The 17801-nt window shown below is 27.8% G+C and overlaps 1 protein-coding gene across 1 annotated transcript in view; it reads left to right on the top strand.

Moving 5' to 3' along the window:
- LOC121131851 (glycine receptor subunit alpha-4) overlaps positions 1-17801 on the top strand; it is a 185715-nt gene that overhangs the window by 64464 nt on the left and 103450 nt on the right. Inside the window, exon 2 of the mRNA XM_040727239.2 lies at positions 17202-17432. Within this exon, the coding sequence (XP_040583173.1) occupies positions 17299-17432 (134 nt within the window). The 5' untranslated portion in view covers positions 17202-17298. The remainder of the gene's footprint in view (positions 1-17201; positions 17433-17801) is intronic.

Below are 17801 nucleotides of genomic sequence, written 5' to 3'. Positions count from 1 at the left end.
TCATAACTTGGGTGATATTTGAGACTTGACACAGACTTGTAAAAACTTTTTGAAATAGAGTTGCCTTTAAAAATGTTGTCTTTTTTTTAAATTTTCTATTGTATGTGTGTAAAAATGATGTAGCTATGATGTGTTCAATTATTTGCAGTTTTCCTGTTTTATCATACATATCATATCAAAATATAGCCATAGTTGAAGTGATAATTGTCGAACAAAAAGAAGGAAGATTATCTCATGCTTTCTTTGATAAAACAGGGACACATCATCATTGAGCACATCTAGGGCCCTTAAATAATTAAAAACAAAGTGCACCATCTTTTAATTGAAAAACCAAAAACTTAAAAATAAAAAAAGGACAATTTTTTACTGATAGAGTTTTATATTTTGGATTTTGGACCACGTCAAAAATATTTTAAAAGTTCTCAAACTTTGCCTACGTTTGTTTTTTAATTGTTTTCTGTAGAAAATATCTTTGTGCAAGGGGAAAAAATATTAGGCCAAAAATAGGAGTATTATTTTATAAAATTTTAAAGGAATAAAAGGTTATTAGTATGCATCTGTATCCACATAACTATTAAAGTAGAAAATTATTACGTTTATTATCATGAATCTCACTTTTTGATAACTGTAACTTTTTGCATCATTATAATAAATGCTCACAAATTACTTTGTTGCATATATGCTGCTAAATATATAATACAAATTTTTTAAATCATTCTTTAATAAACCAAAATTGAGTTAAGATTTCATAAAAAAAAATAGTACTCTATTCAACATTAATGAAAGAGAAATATCGGGTTCTTATTGAGTTAGTAAGCATTATACCTACATATATACTTATTTAATGCATATAATATAGTTCATCATTTTGTACCTCCACATATCATATTGGTTATATCAAACAAGGATTAATCAAATATATAATGTTTCATATGAAACTATATTCTAATTTTTCGTCAACCTAATTTTAATTTGGGTTTAGAAAGATGGGCTTAAAAATCCACCACGTACTACACTATGCAATGACAAAATCTTACTTTATACTGTAAATTCAAAGTGTACTCATATGTAATCGATATATTTATTTTGAAAGATAACAAAATCTCTAACAACCTAACAAATTATGATATAAACATATTTTATAGGTGATGTGTCGACATAAAAACAATCTTAAACAAAAATTAAGAAAGTTTAATACAAATTGAAACAGTTATACCTCCCAAGGGATTAGTTGATATTCATACAGCCCAATATTTTATAGAACTATTAGAATCAATTATAGACTTTTTATTGTAATTTGTGGGACAAATGAAGATACCCATGAAATTTAGTTATAGTTTAGAACCTTTCATTGACTTATGAGACTTATATTGGCCCCAATATATGGGGCTGTCAATCTCATACTTTAATTGTGAACTGAATTTTGATTACTTTAACGGCAGTTTGTAGTACCATGAAAGGGTTAATAAGAATAATTCCTCGAAGAGCAGAAATATAATACTCAATTATGAGTGTAATCATTTTAGCTTGCTTTTGTGTTGACAGGCTACATATGAAAAAGTTCTTAACAACTATTCGTTTATTTAAAAAACAAATAAGAAGAGATATCTTCAAAACCAGAGCAATGGATCAAAGTTACTAGTTTAGGAGTCTTATGCCTTTATCTCCATGTCGAATCTCGATTCGTTAAAAATCATGACTGAGCCAAATTTTAAGTCAACAGAGAGTACTTTAAAATTACAATAAATATGTCTTATTCCAGATGGTTCAGATCACTTCCTCCTAAAATCAATTTTCGTTAAAATAATGCAATTAATCACTCCAGTCCATATCTCTCCCAATAATGAAATTTAATGGATAACTGTAAATTTTGTAGATGAATCAGATACACTTCAAATGAGTTTCAATCCTTAAAAAAATGAACAACCCAGACGTTATTCAATCACAATTTAAGGCCTCTAAAAAGTATGGTCTTTTTAAAAAAAAAAAATACTTTAACATTGAATTATCCCACCTGAAATATTTGAAATTAAAATTAAGTTTGGCGGTCTACAGTTGTCTTTTTTTAAATAATATCTGTTTTGTTTTTGTTTTGCTGTCCAACTTAGAAAAAAATCAGACAAATTACACAAGTTAAATATATAATTATCTAAAACAAGACTTGATACGGGAAAATTGAGGATTTGTAATTAGCATTTGTCTAGTATTGAGCCTCCCTGACTACTCAAACTAAGGATTCGGAGATTAATCGGCAAATTATCAGTAATCTCCAAATACTGCTGATTAAGATTGATAAATCTTGTAATTAATACACAAATAGCTGAATAAAAAGTACAAATACACAACCTAAATTTAATTTATAACCAAATAGAGGATAAAATTTATGACAAACATAAAAAGCCACCCCTAAAGAAAATAGTCCAAGATAAGGCTAAGGCAGTATTTGCCGTGACATGTATCCTCCTCTTCTGAAAGCAAGAAAGTAACCAGTTGATAGACTGTGAAAGGCTACCAAAGTGCTATAGATATATCGGCCATTTACTGCGCTAGTTTTGACTATTTTTTGTATTTACTAGAAAATGTATAACTAATCGGCCTAATTAATAACTGCAGAATAATTGGTATACTAAGTTCTAAGAAATTTTTAAGAGACAATTTTCCCCATGGGATATTTTGTCACATACAAGCTTGCTTCTGGTAGTTTTTTATCTCAGAGATTTTGCTGCATGACATATTTATCCCCTTGTTATGCTTCTATTTTATAAAAGTCATTCGTCACATTTAAGTTGATTTAAGACTGATTTATCAGAAGACTATATCTGTAAGGTTTGCACTGATTCAAGAAGAGGTTCTAGGCTGTTATTAAAGCTGGTTGAGACCCATGAAGAAGAAATGCCAATTTCAGTTCACTGAAACTAATCTTTATATATTACAATATTGATTCATTTATTTATATTTTTATACATGGTTGTATTAAAGGACACTATGTTTTACAGTATTTATGACTCCCTAGATAGAGTACTGATATAGATTATCTGACAAAGTGATTGATACTTAATTGACAAAGTGATTGATTAGGCCTTGCACTCATTAATTGCCCCATAATATTTCTTTTACTTAACAATCACAGCTATTATTATTATTTAAATTACTCTCTATTCTTAAATCAATTTAAATTATCATGAGTTTAAATTCTATTAATTATCCATGATGTAAATTAGAATATAAGTTTGATGGCCTGCTCCGAATAAGTAACATCAATACGTGATGGGCCATATTATTGTTCCCTAAACCTATAGTATATATATGTATACCAAAGTATTTTCACATCGGCAAATACGTAAATGTTATTTTTTTCAGATATTGTACAAAGTTTACTTTGGAGACTTTTCAAAACTTTATTCATAATTAATTTCTACAATAATCAAAAGAAAAAAATAATTCTGAATATCATTTCAAAAATACTTAATCTTTATATGATTACTCATTTACATATATATTTTTTCTATTTTGTTTTCCTAAAAAAACCTTATCTAAAAACATTTGCAAAAACGATTTGGTAAGCTTTTTTTTCTTTTTTTTTTTTAAATTGTCAAATACGAATAGACCTGTTTGATGCACGAATCTACATAGCTTAGTAAAGCATATAATTATCGATTTGGAATAAAAATGACTAGAAAATGAGAAGGGATATAAACATAATCCGTTGCTTATCGAAATAATTTTTTATTGACTTTATATTGCTTTTTAATGGCTTTTCATTCCTTTCTAGTAACTGTAGAATTGTATTTCATGTCTGAAGATGATTGATTATTATCAAGATACTCAAAAATCAAATAATAATTGATTAAAAAATTATTCATTGCTACTACAAAATGGGAAACCAAAACTGGCAGTAGGATTTAATTACTTTTTTATTTCCATCATTATTAATTACGAGGTTTCATTACACAAGGGAAAAAAGTTTCAAAACATACATCAAGTATTCAATAATCGTCATAGTTCCTTACTAAAACAGGGAAAAAAATCAATTGTATAATAAAAGATGGAGCTTAACTATATGTGATTAAAACCTATACTAAAAGAAAATATAAATTATTAAGATTTACTAAACAATAAATGTTAGGCTTATTTTATGTAATAAAATAATACAAAATGTTTAATCTAAATGTGCCAATCCTCAACAAATTTTGAGGAGTTGTTCTCCCAGACTCATTCTCAAAACCAGATCAAAGGCTGGTCACATCTCGTAACTTTTTGAAAAAATTACACACTTCATACTTTAAACTTTAGGTATCTTGTCACATTGAAAGAGATTATGTTGTACAGTTGAAATTACTTAGTAACGACTTCTTTCAGCTGTTGTAGTTACTACAAAAGACCAATAAGGACCAGTCTTAGAACTGCCAACTTTGATTAGGAACGGTTTGATAGTACTGCCATATTTTAGTTTTTTAGACTTATCCAACACTAGGAATGGGTAACAATTCACAATCAAAGGGCATTACGAGCTGTAGATATTTGAAACAGAAGAGGGCTTTAGTAAAGTACTTTATTAAAGTGTGTAATCATTTACACAAATTCCTTCCACTTGAATAAAAACTTCTGTGTAAAAATAATTATATTCTGTGAGGGTCGAGTAAAATTTTGTTTTTTTATTTGTTTAGTTGATATGCAATGACAGAAATGTAACCATTGTTAAAAAAATATATAATTTGAGGATTTGCTTGTAATTTTTGGCATTTTATAGGAAAAAACTTGAATAAAACTATTTTTTTGTGCTTTCATGTTTGATGGAAATTATAATTTTACTCTGGGTGAACCCTACATACATTCAAATGAATTATAACTTTTTTATTTATTTAATTAGTAAAATTTTGTATCAGTATCAGAATATTATATCAAAAGCGCCATTTTTTTTTTTCAAAATGGTCGACTTTAGAAGAAAATACAGTATTGAGTCTGTTAGGCAAGGAATCACAGTAGGCATGGGCCACCTCTTTGTGAATATTGTCCCATTCTCTAACAAGGTAGGTTCAAAATAAGGATGGGTCTTCTTGCAGACCCATCCTTTCAAAATGGACCAGATTCCAAAATCCATGGGATTCAAATTCAAACTAAATTAAAGCTCAAATTTGTTGCTCTATAAGCTATGAAAAAGAGTCTCATTCCACAGTTCCATCATATTGGATGTGTGACAGTGAAAAACATTTTCTTGAAGGGTCTAAGTATATTTCCTGCACTGGGAATTAGAAAATGTCTAGGATAAGACAGATCTGAATTTTCTCGGATCTGGATTGGTTCGGATTATTAGACGTACATATTCGATTATCCAAACTTTCGGTTACTGAAGATACGAAACCAATATAAGAATGATACTTCTCTCGAATTTAAAGAGCTATGTACTCAAATTCCGGATTTAAATAAGTAGGATCGTAATTAAAGTTACATTTTTACTCGTTACTGATTCTGAAACAATTAATAACCAAACATTATTACTATTATATGTAAATGATTAGTTATTATTAGTTGTTTATGTAAGTACTGCTCCAAGCACTAATCAATATAAATAGAGATACTACGTCCGATAGAAAAAAAAATTTTAGCACTAAGATTAACTATGTAGCAATACTATAAGCTTTTTAAGATCCGAAAAATCCCTGGGATCTATTTTAAGATTCGTATAAGCTCGAGTACCTGATCACGATTTGGGTCTCATATCTTTTTGGATAAGAAGAAGTTTATTTATACCCTACCCAGTTATTTACGATCCAGTTCCAAGGTCTAACCTATCTCTACACATGGCTGGAGTCTTTTTTCCAGGTTGGTACTCAAGTGCTCAATCCTGTTAATTTTGACCTTAAAGGCACAAAGACAAGGAGAACTTTACCTTGACTGGATGGTGACAGTCTATACCATGACTGAATCTGGTGTTTGCACTCGATAGAGCCTACAATTCGAATCAGATCCTCTTTCCATCAAAAACTTGTCATTCTTTTAGTTAGAATAGAAACTCAACAAAAAAAAAACCACACCCCTTTCAAAAACGAAATAATTCCTTGCTTATGTTTACTTTCTTATCTCTTGTAAATAAAAGATAGCCAAAAAATATGTTAAAGAAACTTTGTTGTCAATTGATCGATTACTTATCAAGAAATTTTTCTACAATGATATCCCTAAATTTGTATGAGTTATACAAATTGATTTTTTCAGCATTTAGTGTTCACCCTGTAAATATATTTTTCGCAGTTGAAAGATGTAGGAAAATAGTGACATCTAACTCAACACACAAAAAAATGTTTAAGTACAGAGATTTGTGCAATAATGTTAAACCTAAAAATTAATCATTTGCAGGTAGTGTTAAATGTGAAATAAAAATAAAGAGTCTTTCATAAGTGAAGTGCAAACATGAAGGAAGTCTAGTGTAGTTTTTAAATGTAGTACTTTACAAATTTTTACTTTGCAATATTGTTGTTCCTTATAACGGAGCTATAGGGGTACCAGAGTACTGATCCTTTTAGAAGAGTACTGCATATTCATTCAAGAAACAAATATTAAATAGCTTAAATAAATATTAACTTTTTAATGATGCTGTTTTTTTCATATTATTATTCTGAATTCGTGTGACAAAGTATAGTTTATTATTATCAAGATGAGGAATTAATTAGACCAGAGGTCGGTAACCCTCGGGGCATATCAGCCCACCATCTTATTATGGATAAGCTTCTGAATATAGGTATACTAATACAAAATGACAGTTGAGAACCTTCAGAAATTTCTTTTTTTGACAGCTAGAGAGTGCAAATAAGAGAAGTGAAATATAGTTTGAGTGGTAGGGTTCAATTTATCTTAATTGTCTTATAAATATCATTTTCTTCAATGTGGTAAGTAAGGCAAACAAAAAAGGTAAATCCGTGGTCATTTTTTTGTTCCCTTGAATCTTATCCGAGCATTCATAAGGTATAATAACCACAGGCCCCACTTTGACATCCCCCAGACAGGGGATAACCTGCTATTTAGAGTATTTTTGCTTAAAATAACGTTTAAATCGAGAAAATTAATTATATATTCAATAACATGGTTTCTGCCATGACTCTGCAGTGACAGCTGTTTGACCCTCTGACATGACACTACATAGCTATTTGGCCCCTATTCTCCAAAAGGTTGTTATCCCCTGAATTAGATTTTCAAGGAAAGGGTAAACTTATTGCCATTTTTTTGTACTTACAAACCATTTTTTCCTATTCTGAAAAGGATACAAATAATTAAAGTATTTTTTGAGGCTGGAAATATGTACCTACAAAGTATATTTATTGCTTTTTTATATATATAGATTTTCAAGGCAAAAAATAACACTAAATCATGAAGATGATGAAGAAAATATTTTTCAAATAAGTACTTTGAACATGTAGGGTACAAAACCAGAAAAGTTGGGCTATAAAGGTTATTTATATGTTTTTCGGCGTAAAAGCAATCAAGAACACACCATCTTAATCAAAAAGAAAAAAATGCAAACTATCTTGATTAGTTTAATTATATAAAATGATTCATCGTTAAATTTAAAGCCATATTCCAAAGTGGGAATGCATCAAAATATGGAAATAAGAAGTTTAAAATTAAGTATATTCTGTTTTTTATTATATACTTTGCTTATTTTATAAATTTCAACCAATCAAGCTGAACTTTGTTTTTTATTTAATGAGAAAGTAAATTACATTATCCTTTTTCACTTTTTCATAGCTTTAAAAAAATAGATTCAAAAAGTTTAAAAGTGTCTAATTGGAAAGCTGAAAGTATGAACTTTAATTTAAAAAAGAGCCTTCCCAAAGATGCTCTATATCTTTGTCAATAAAATTTGAAATAAGGCAAGCACAATATTTGAAGGATAACCCACCTTTTTGAATCTATCTCATAATAAAAGTCCATATATATTGGTATGCCTCACCTAGAACAGAGAGAAACAAGAGAGGAAAAGAGAGAGAGAAGAAGAAAAGAGAGAGAAAGAAAGAAAGAAAAAAAGAAAAAGAGGAGATTAAATAGAGTAAATTTAAAATGATAAATCCCTTTTTTGAGTTTAATCTTGGATCGGTGTTAATAGATGGAGATGTGCTACTGAAGTTTATCTTAACCACCAAGGGCTTCAAACAGCTTCGAACCTTAAAAGTAGCCAAAAGTAACAAAAATGTATGGCCTTTTTCTGAAAGCCACGAGGCTATGAGAAAAAAAAAATAAGGCCATATTTGGAATCAGGGAATCAAACTCTATTAAATTGAGCATATACTGTTTTTATACTATTTTGCTGTGGGACAGTGTAATTATTTATGTTAAATTGTAGGTTTAATAAAGATGCTTTCATAGATCCCAGATTAAAATTACATCAAAGCTCAAAAACACATGATCGACCATCATTTTAAAGATACAGAGATGAAATCTTTTCTTTATGGTACACAATTCATAAGTATACATACATAAGACATATTTATTGTATTAATATAATAAATATTAAATTCAACATTGTACATTTTTGACTTTATATAGAGAATAAATGATATTTAATCTAGGGAAATTATCTGAGGTTGAGTTTTGCACTCCATTACAGTTTTTTTATGTTTTGGTTCTTTCGGGATAAAGCTTTTTTGCTTAAAATACTCACTCTTTCTACTCATTTCTTTATTTGAACTCCTCATAAATTAAAAGAAAAACACATTTTAATCATGTTTGACTATTTTTTAATTATGTTGCTGTCACATACATACAGCATTTGTCATATTATGACGGATACAACAATTAAATCCGTTTTATGAATACTAAACAGACATCATTACATCATATAATTACATAGAGGCTGCAACAACATAACTTTCTTTTTTATGCCTATAAATCAGGATGAAGAAGTAGTAGTAAAGTACGTGAAGTTTCATTCGAGATGAAAGATTCTAAAATTTTCTTGGAAATACTGGCATGTCTTGGATTAGTGGGGACTGTGCTTTTGCCGTCGAAAACAAATATTGACAAAAAATAGTTTGTTAGAACATTTTATAAAAATAATTACTTGCAATTTCACTCCTAAGGTTCTTTTGTTGATTTATGAAAATCCAGTTAATTGCTTCAATTTATATATTTAAAAAAAACATTTTTTTCTATTAATTTTCATTATTTTAAATTTTAAATCTTTTTTTTGAACAAAAATAACCGTTGTATTAATTATACTTAAGTGCAAAAGTTGGTGTTATCAGATCAGGTGTTCATGTATCAATTATACATTGGTACGATTTGTCCAAATCAAGTAATTGAAACTGGATTTACTCTGAAAAAAAGAAAAAAAAAGAAGATATTTTTAATATATTTGCAGAATTGCCAATAACTAATTAGCTAACCAACTAGTCATCCACAATTTTAAATGTCATGTAGTATCCTGTTTATAGGAAAAAGTCCTCTTTATGATCAAAAACCAAATTGACACTGTACTTTCATATCATTTGTTATGAGCCGTAGATTTTCATCTTATTCAAGTAGAAGTCTATAATGTATCTCTCAACGTTTCCTTCTCCAAAAAGAGAAAGACTTGATAATAACTGATATTAATTCCGAAGTTTCCTTAACTATCTATCTATTCTTCATCGATTTGAAGATAATTGTTCACAAACTAACAACAGTTCATTCGATTTCAAACAATCAAATCTCAGAATATTGATGAAAAAATCAAGAGCAGAAAAAAATGCTTGGAGTTTTTGATAGTATACATATAGATACAATTGTAAATTATGAGGCGTTCTGAAGTTTGATTTGCTGAAGTAGAACTAAATCTTATGATCATTTCAACTATTAAATGAAGAATTGTCCACTATTGGACAAAGCGACACAAAGTGGTACATACAATAAATACCATTATTTGTAAGGAAATTATGTTCGATAATCATTCGTTGAAAAAGGCTCTTTTTACATTTTAATAATAATTAAAGGAAAGAATAAACACGAAAGAAAATATAAATAAATCTAATTCTTCAATTTCGAAATTAGGTACAACTTTGGAGTCTTATAACTATGCAGACACCAGTGTATTTGGTTAGTTACCAGTTAATTTTGGGTCCGCCCTTTCTTTTCCTTCTTTAAGGAAAGATTTTAAGATACAATTATGTGTCCAATTGTTGCAAGAAATGGACAAATCCCATCCATATAAAGGAATCTGCTGGTTTTTCAATGAAAAGTTGACTATATCCAGATTTTTCTTATATCCAAAGTATATGCAAGACAGCAATTTTTGAATGCTCATATATATAAGTAATTTTGAACCTCCCCACTTCGAGGCAACCAGTGTTTGATTAGATACTGTTATTAACATATCACCGAGGATTTTTAGCTTACTGTTCACCCAAATAAGTTTCTTGAATGCAAAGTATTTTAATTGTTAAAAAATTTGCATCTGAGAAAACGTTGACTCTATATGTATTTTTCTGAAATCCGAATTTCTTTTATCCGGATTTGACTGCATACTAATATAATTTCGAGTATATTTTTTTCTTTTTGAAGGAGAAATTGAGAGATGCACAAAGGATTGCTACGGGATAAATACATAATTTAATTGTTGTTTTTTTTAATATATCAAATATGAAAATAAAAACCAAAAAACATAAAAGATTTTGTTATGTGCATATTTATTTTGTTTTACTAAGATTAGTTTTAATTATTTTGCTAAAAGTTTTGATTCACAATTATAATAATTACTTATACACATTTTTTCAGGGCTTCATTTTGATTAAAATTTAAAAAGCAATTTAAGTAAATTTTATCATAATCGGTTTTTTTTTCATCATTACTTTAAAATGCATTTTTTAATATGTACTTCTAAAATTAATATGCAAGTAACTTTAATTTGTCACTTTTTATTAACTATAGTATAAATTACTAATTGTGATAAATACAATTTAATTATTGTGAAAATTGAAATTAAAATCGAATTTTAAATAATAAATCTTATTTACATTTGCACAGTCTGTAAATAGTCTTGAAGGGTCCTTTATCTACTTTTGTACCTAAACATAGATAGCGTTAAAAATTGTGTGTATTTTGGGCATGTAAAAAAAACAAACACGAAAGTCAACATGGTAACCTTGTCAATTTGAAGAATGTTTTGTAAGAGAGTAGTTTAGCTGTCATGACGTTTCAATAGATCAGCTACAATCATCCTTGACAAGGGAAGAAGGAAATAGAAAAGGACACAAACAAGAATTACATTAATGTCAATCCTCTGTTCTACTCTGATTCCAACAACTACTCACAATTATAATAACTCAACCAATCCTCAAGGTAGCTCTCTATCGTTCAGGAGAACACACGAATGTTCAGTCTGCTTCTGAATTTACTGAAAAATTTAAATAATGATAACAATTCTAAGGAAAAGAAAATCAATTTTTCAGATAAACAATCTCATAAAAAACAGGTCAGTGTAAAAAACTCACACTTTTTACATCAGTACCAAAGGTATTTAAAAATGGTCTTGTCCCCATCGAGCTTTTTTATCCACTTGTAACCTCGACTGACAATAGGGAAATAAAAAATTTGGAAAAACTTATGGTGGCTAACCTTAAATAATCTTCTGATTGTCAGCTTTTAATTATTATGGAGGTTCCATTATTTAGATATTGAATATTACATTATCCATGGACTTTTTTTATACAATTTACATAGAATTGAGGTCTTTGATTGATATATTTAAAAATGTTTTAAAATGTATGTAAAAAAATTAATTTAAAATAAAAAATTATATTCAAATTAAATTTTAATAAATACAACAATAAATATTCATGTAATACCCTTGTTAAGTTCATAATCACGGGGTTACCTCACATCTCACAAAAATATAAATATATATATAATTAAAATGAGCTCTTGTTTAACTATGAGCAATTCTCAACAATTATTGAATAATAATTCTATTGTTAGGAAGAATAGAGTACCCCTTAACTGATTTTGGGGCTTGTTTTATCTTTTGTGATAGAATTAAGGTCAACCATAAAAAGAGCTTTAACAAAAATAAGCTGTGTTTTTGTTTATTTAAAAAAAAAAACTAATTGTTGTCCCTGCTATGGGCTCTTAGAAAACATCCCAAATTTTAGAATGCCCTCTCGGAGGCATTAATTTCACTAATATTACAGTAAAGTAGCTCATTTTATCAATTGAATTCGTTCTATTAAGCTTTAGTTTACATTACTGGTAATTAGTGTATTTTCTTTGTTGACTTCATTCCATGTATCGAAAGGTCAGCATTAAATGCTTGTGATTACGTTACATATATTTATAAATGGCTTGCTTTCACGCTAGCACTCATTATTAATTTAGAAGCATTACTTAGTTGCATAAGAGAAGTTTGATGTCCTAAGAAGTATTATCTTAAAAAATGTTTGTTGAGCCTTGGCAATTATTATATCACTTAAATTATAATAAACTTACGTATTTCCTTAATTTGATTATAACCAGATGCTTCTAGAAAAATGATGCTTTGTGAATATTACAATTTAACTTAAAACCCTTATTAAATGATTCAGATGCCATTACTTATACAAAACTTTTATACAAATTCCGCACTCGAAAAAAAACAAAAACCCAATCTAAACATATATCTATACAATTTTAATTATATTTCTCTCTTTATATCGGTTATTACGAAATAAATATATAATTTTCTAGGAATTTCCTTCATAATGTCTGCGATTGTATTGTATTGGGTAAACGGAAAATTAAATTTTTCAACATAATAAACATATACCTTCCTCGTTTCTTAAAAGAATAAATAAAGAATGCCTGTTGAGAAATTGTCAATCAAAATCTCAAGAATTTTTTTTTTTTTAAATAAATCCTTTCTCTTCCTTTGCAAAATATTTATAGCTTCAAAATTTAATTTTTCTTTGTGTTTATTTTAAGTATAAGACTCATGTACAACACATAACAAAGGATTTTTTTATCACTTCAAAATCTGTGTTGTTATCTTGGTACATACATACATACAGTTAACCATGCAACTACTCTGAGTGTCTTTTAGTGCATTTATCAGATATTTTTATAGTGCTTATTTTAAATGATGTAATTTCTATCCTCCTGACAATATACTTTGATATTTTCTAATAATACTATAAAAAAATTGGATTTTATGACAGACACATTTGTTAGTGTTCAAAAAGTGTTAGGCTGCGTCCGTAGGGGGTGGATTTGAGGGACTGTAGTGTGCCTAAATAAATGAATTGTTATCTTTATCACTCCAATTTATCAGAAAGGCAAAAATTGTAACTTTTATACCTATGAAAGTAATGAGTTTTCAAACGAGTAACGAGTATAGTTCGTAATTCCTCCACCGGTTTTTATAAACTTGACAATAATGCTGTAGCAAAATTTAGCTCGCGGCACATCACTAGTGTAAATTTTCATTTTTATTTGGGATAACACCAACTTAAGAATAAAAAGTGTCTATATTATAAATTTACTTTACAATTTCAAATTGAAGAAGACATTTTTTTATTCTTTTCATGAGTCTCAAAGGCTTTATAATTAAATCTACTTGTGTATGATGGGCACTTATTCTTTCAAGTCATTTTTAGTAACAAATAAAACAACTCATTTATTTTTTATTTCGCTTCATTATTTTCATTCATAACTCTATAAAAAACCAAGAAATGGGATAACAATGAGACAAACAAAAAAAAACTTGCCCATTTTTGGTCTTTTTATTTCTAAAGCTAAGATTTCATTATATTAATCATGTATGTATATATTAAATGCGAATTTCAGTGTGTGTGTGTGTGAGTTTCTGTGTCCAGGAATCAGGGCAACAACAAAAAATTGATTTTTCTCAAAATTTTCATATAGTTTCTGAATGCTCCAGAAACAGTTCTGGCGACATTTTTTTTTCCTTTAGACTATGGTGGTCTTAAAATAGCATAGCATTTATGACCAACAAACGATTATTTCATATAAAACAAAAAATGAAGAACTTAAAATTTTACGAATTATTTTGCCTGCATGTTGGTATGTATCTTTGCACACTTAAAAAAAAAAGTAAGAGATTATCAGATTTAGAGAAGAAAAAAAAAAAAAAAAAGAATCAGACAAAGGATTTTTGAAAATAATATGAAAGATGAAGGAACGATAGTTTAACTTGAATATATATTTTTTTCTTCTCTAAACTTTATAATATCTCTTTAAAAAAAAAACACCTTACTATAGTATTAATGAAACTCCAAGACTTGATTTCTAATATACAGAGTGGTGTAAAATACTTTTTTTTATTATAATGTGTCACAATTGGGATGTAAAAGTAGTTGCAGGAGGTGTGGGGTTTTATTCTAAAGGCAAGATTCTGAAGATTTCGGAAAAATAAAGTAGGTCGCTATTTATGGAGTAGTGAGAAATGTGGGTTAGGCGTCGAAAATAAATACCCGCAATAATGACTTAACAAAATATTTTATCAAATTAAAGTAAATATAATTAAGCACTTGAAATTTTATTGGTGCAATTTATACAAATCCGTAAATTTCTTTCTTTTTCTTATATACAAAAAAAAAAAAATTTTTTTATTTCATTTCGATAATTTCAAATGTGCAAAATTCTTGTAATGCAAATAACTCCATGGTCTTTGAGGATAGAGAGCTAAAATTTGTGTAACTACAAAAGGTGTTTTGTAAACATTTTAAATTAATACAATAGGCTAAATCAAGTAATTGAAGCTGGATTTATTCAGGAAAATCCAACATTTTTAAGATCTTTACGAAATCGGCTATTACTAATTAATTATCTAACCCAACAAATCATCCAAAATTATGAAGCAAAATATGTTGTTAATCACATTCCGCATCTTGTTTTATCAAACAATGATCTCTATGTATTAGAAAAAAAGAAGTTATTTTGTCGCAGCCTGTATAATTCAAAAAGAGCTGTTATGTTGTTAATAATCCAGACCTCAGATTAATAATGTGTATCTCTACATATGTAGGGAAGTATCTGATGCAAACAGAACCTGTACCAGTTATCAAGGCCGTTATAAGTATGTTTCCTTTGAGAGAGGGGGGGTAAGGTTTTTCTGACAAATTTGACAGAATATATTTTGAATGACCGTGTTTCAAAAAAAGACAGATTTACTCAAACAAAAATGACTAGAATGAAATTGTTGACAACATACAGTTATTTTTATTTGACATATCAAAGTTTATATTCGACCAAATTTGACAACAAGATTTTAGTTAGATGGAGGGTGAAACACCTCTTTCCCTCCCCTGTTATATTAATTAAGAAAACATGAGGCTGTTTTCAAATTGCTCTCAAAAGTAGGATTGATGGTATTTCAAATTCACTACAAAAACAAACACAATAATTGATCCTTTTTGGAACTAATCAATCAATGTGGATGTATTAAAGCATTATCCATATTGAAATTTTTAATAAAGGAGTTCAATTTAAAGTACATAAACTTGGGTACAATGGTTATTTTGGTTCAGGTTAATTTTCTCCTTGTAAATTTTTCCCGGGCTATTTTTCAAATGACGATTTTACTAGAACCATACTTTTATATACTATAGTGGGACTGGATCCCTGACACATTTAAAAAGGACCTACACTAATTAATGTTTGTACAAATACTTGCCCCTACAATAGGTCATAAAAAAATTGTCCTGTCGATGATTTACACAGCTGGAATTTTTGATCCCTCTCCAACCCAAACAAATTTGTCCTGTATATATAAAAAAATACAAACTTTCTTCTAGAAATTAAATACATAAAATTACTAAGCTAGACTCTGCCCAAAACATAAGTTACCTTTAACAACATTTTTACTCCATATTTTTAGTCCAAAAAGTATCGAAAACTATCGAAATACCGGGCATCTTGACGACACTAATTATGAATGTTATGTTAATTAGTATATTATCATTTCAATATATTCTATAAAGACCTTATTGTAGTAAAGCCATTTATATTCTAAGATTAAAATAATTAGATAGTTAAATTATGGAATGATTAAAAATTATATAATAAAATAGAAAATATTCGAAATAATTAAAATTTAGATTATAAACATTTATATTTGTATTTGAAATGAGAAATGGTAATGAGATAAGCTATTAGGAAAGATAATGAAAAACAAAACAATAATAATAATTTGCTAATTTAGCTTAATTAAGTATTTAAATAACTTTAAGACAATTAAATCTAAAGATTATTTTCAACATGTAGGAAATATATTCAGACTCATAGCTACGATTTTATTATATCTAATGGAACATTGCTCAATTTACTGAGGTAGTTGTTTAAAGAGCTTAAATCGAATAAATAATAATTTTAAATCAATTTTGTCAAAAAAAAAAAAAAAAATCTAAATATATTTTCGTAAGAAGTTGTATTAATACCATTCCAATACTAAGTTTAACTTAACTATGTAGAAAAATTGATGAATGATTAAACCTTGTATTATAAGGGTAAAATAATTGAAATTTGTATAAGTAAATGAACTTTAGATCAAATATAAGATTATTTTGTAGCAAATTAAATTAAATCAAAAAATTATAACTATTAAGATGTAGTTCCAGGTATTACATAAATACCTTAAGAAATAGCTTGAAATTATTCAATTACTATAATTGAAACATTTTAAGTGAAAAGTTTTTCAGAAAAAAGTAATAATTTTAATGTGTCCGATTAAGAGAAATCCATTTTTAAAGTTACATAAATCAAAATATTTAATATTTCAAATAGCCAAATAATTTAATATTTATAAGAAAAAAACAATTTATTTCCCAAACAATAAACCATTTCTACATTTTATTTGTCAGCTATCAAGTTTCTATTTAGAACTGTTAAACTCAAATGAGTATTTCCCAATCCAAATGGGGACTTCATTTTGCCCACACTTGCTATATAGTATAAGTTGGATGACTTAAACTTGAGATTACCACGCAATTTTGTTATTGTGAAAATTAAACTTTATATTTTAAGTTATAATTATATTCTCTTATAAAATTGGAGATTAATTAAAAAGCTTAAAATAATAAGTTGCTTTTGTAGAATTCATAAGTTTCCATAAGTATATTAGTGTACAAATTGATAAAAAATGGCTTTGGAACTTCTAACTGCACTCATGATACTATCCATCCTTTTACAAAAACTCCATACTCCAAAAAATATAAAATAATAATAATTATTATTTTTACTTCTAGGTGAATTAAAAGCAAAAACACACACCCCACGTCCAAAAATGAATTTCAACGGTTAACTTACTCTATTGACTCCGTTTTTTTAATAACATTAACTTAAATGTATATGTCTTCGAATCTTGGGATTCTTTTTGGATCTCTCATTGCTGTCAGTTCTTGCATCTCTGCAGACAAGAGCAGTAACAAAACGAACAATGCAAAGCTGGAACTTAAAACTTCATCAGAACCATCAGTGTAAGTAATTTTCATATTTAATATTTTTTTAGCAATTATTAGTTATAAACATGTCGATGTTCTTTTTTTTAAAGAAAAAAATATACTTTGTAAATAAAAGTAATTAAATTAAATATCATTAATCAAAATGGTCATAGAAAACATCTAGCATCAGCCCTGCTTAAGAGTACTGTGTTGTAATAACGTTGATGTAAAACTGGTATTCAAACACTTTAAAGATGACTCTATATTAATTTTAAATACGTAAAAACAAGTGCTTAATTTTTGATTTAATCTGAAGATCAATTTATAACTTTCTTTAATTACAAATTTCTTTGATAATAAATAATGAAACTAAACTGTTATAGATACTGAGCATGACGTTTTCCA

Source organism: Lepeophtheirus salmonis, chromosome 1 (assembly GCF_016086655.4).
Source record: "Lepeophtheirus salmonis chromosome 1, UVic_Lsal_1.4, whole genome shotgun sequence".
Lineage (NCBI taxonomy): Eukaryota > Metazoa > Arthropoda > Copepoda > Siphonostomatoida > Caligidae > Lepeophtheirus > Lepeophtheirus salmonis.
This window is presented reverse-complemented; position numbering and strand designations above follow the sequence as displayed.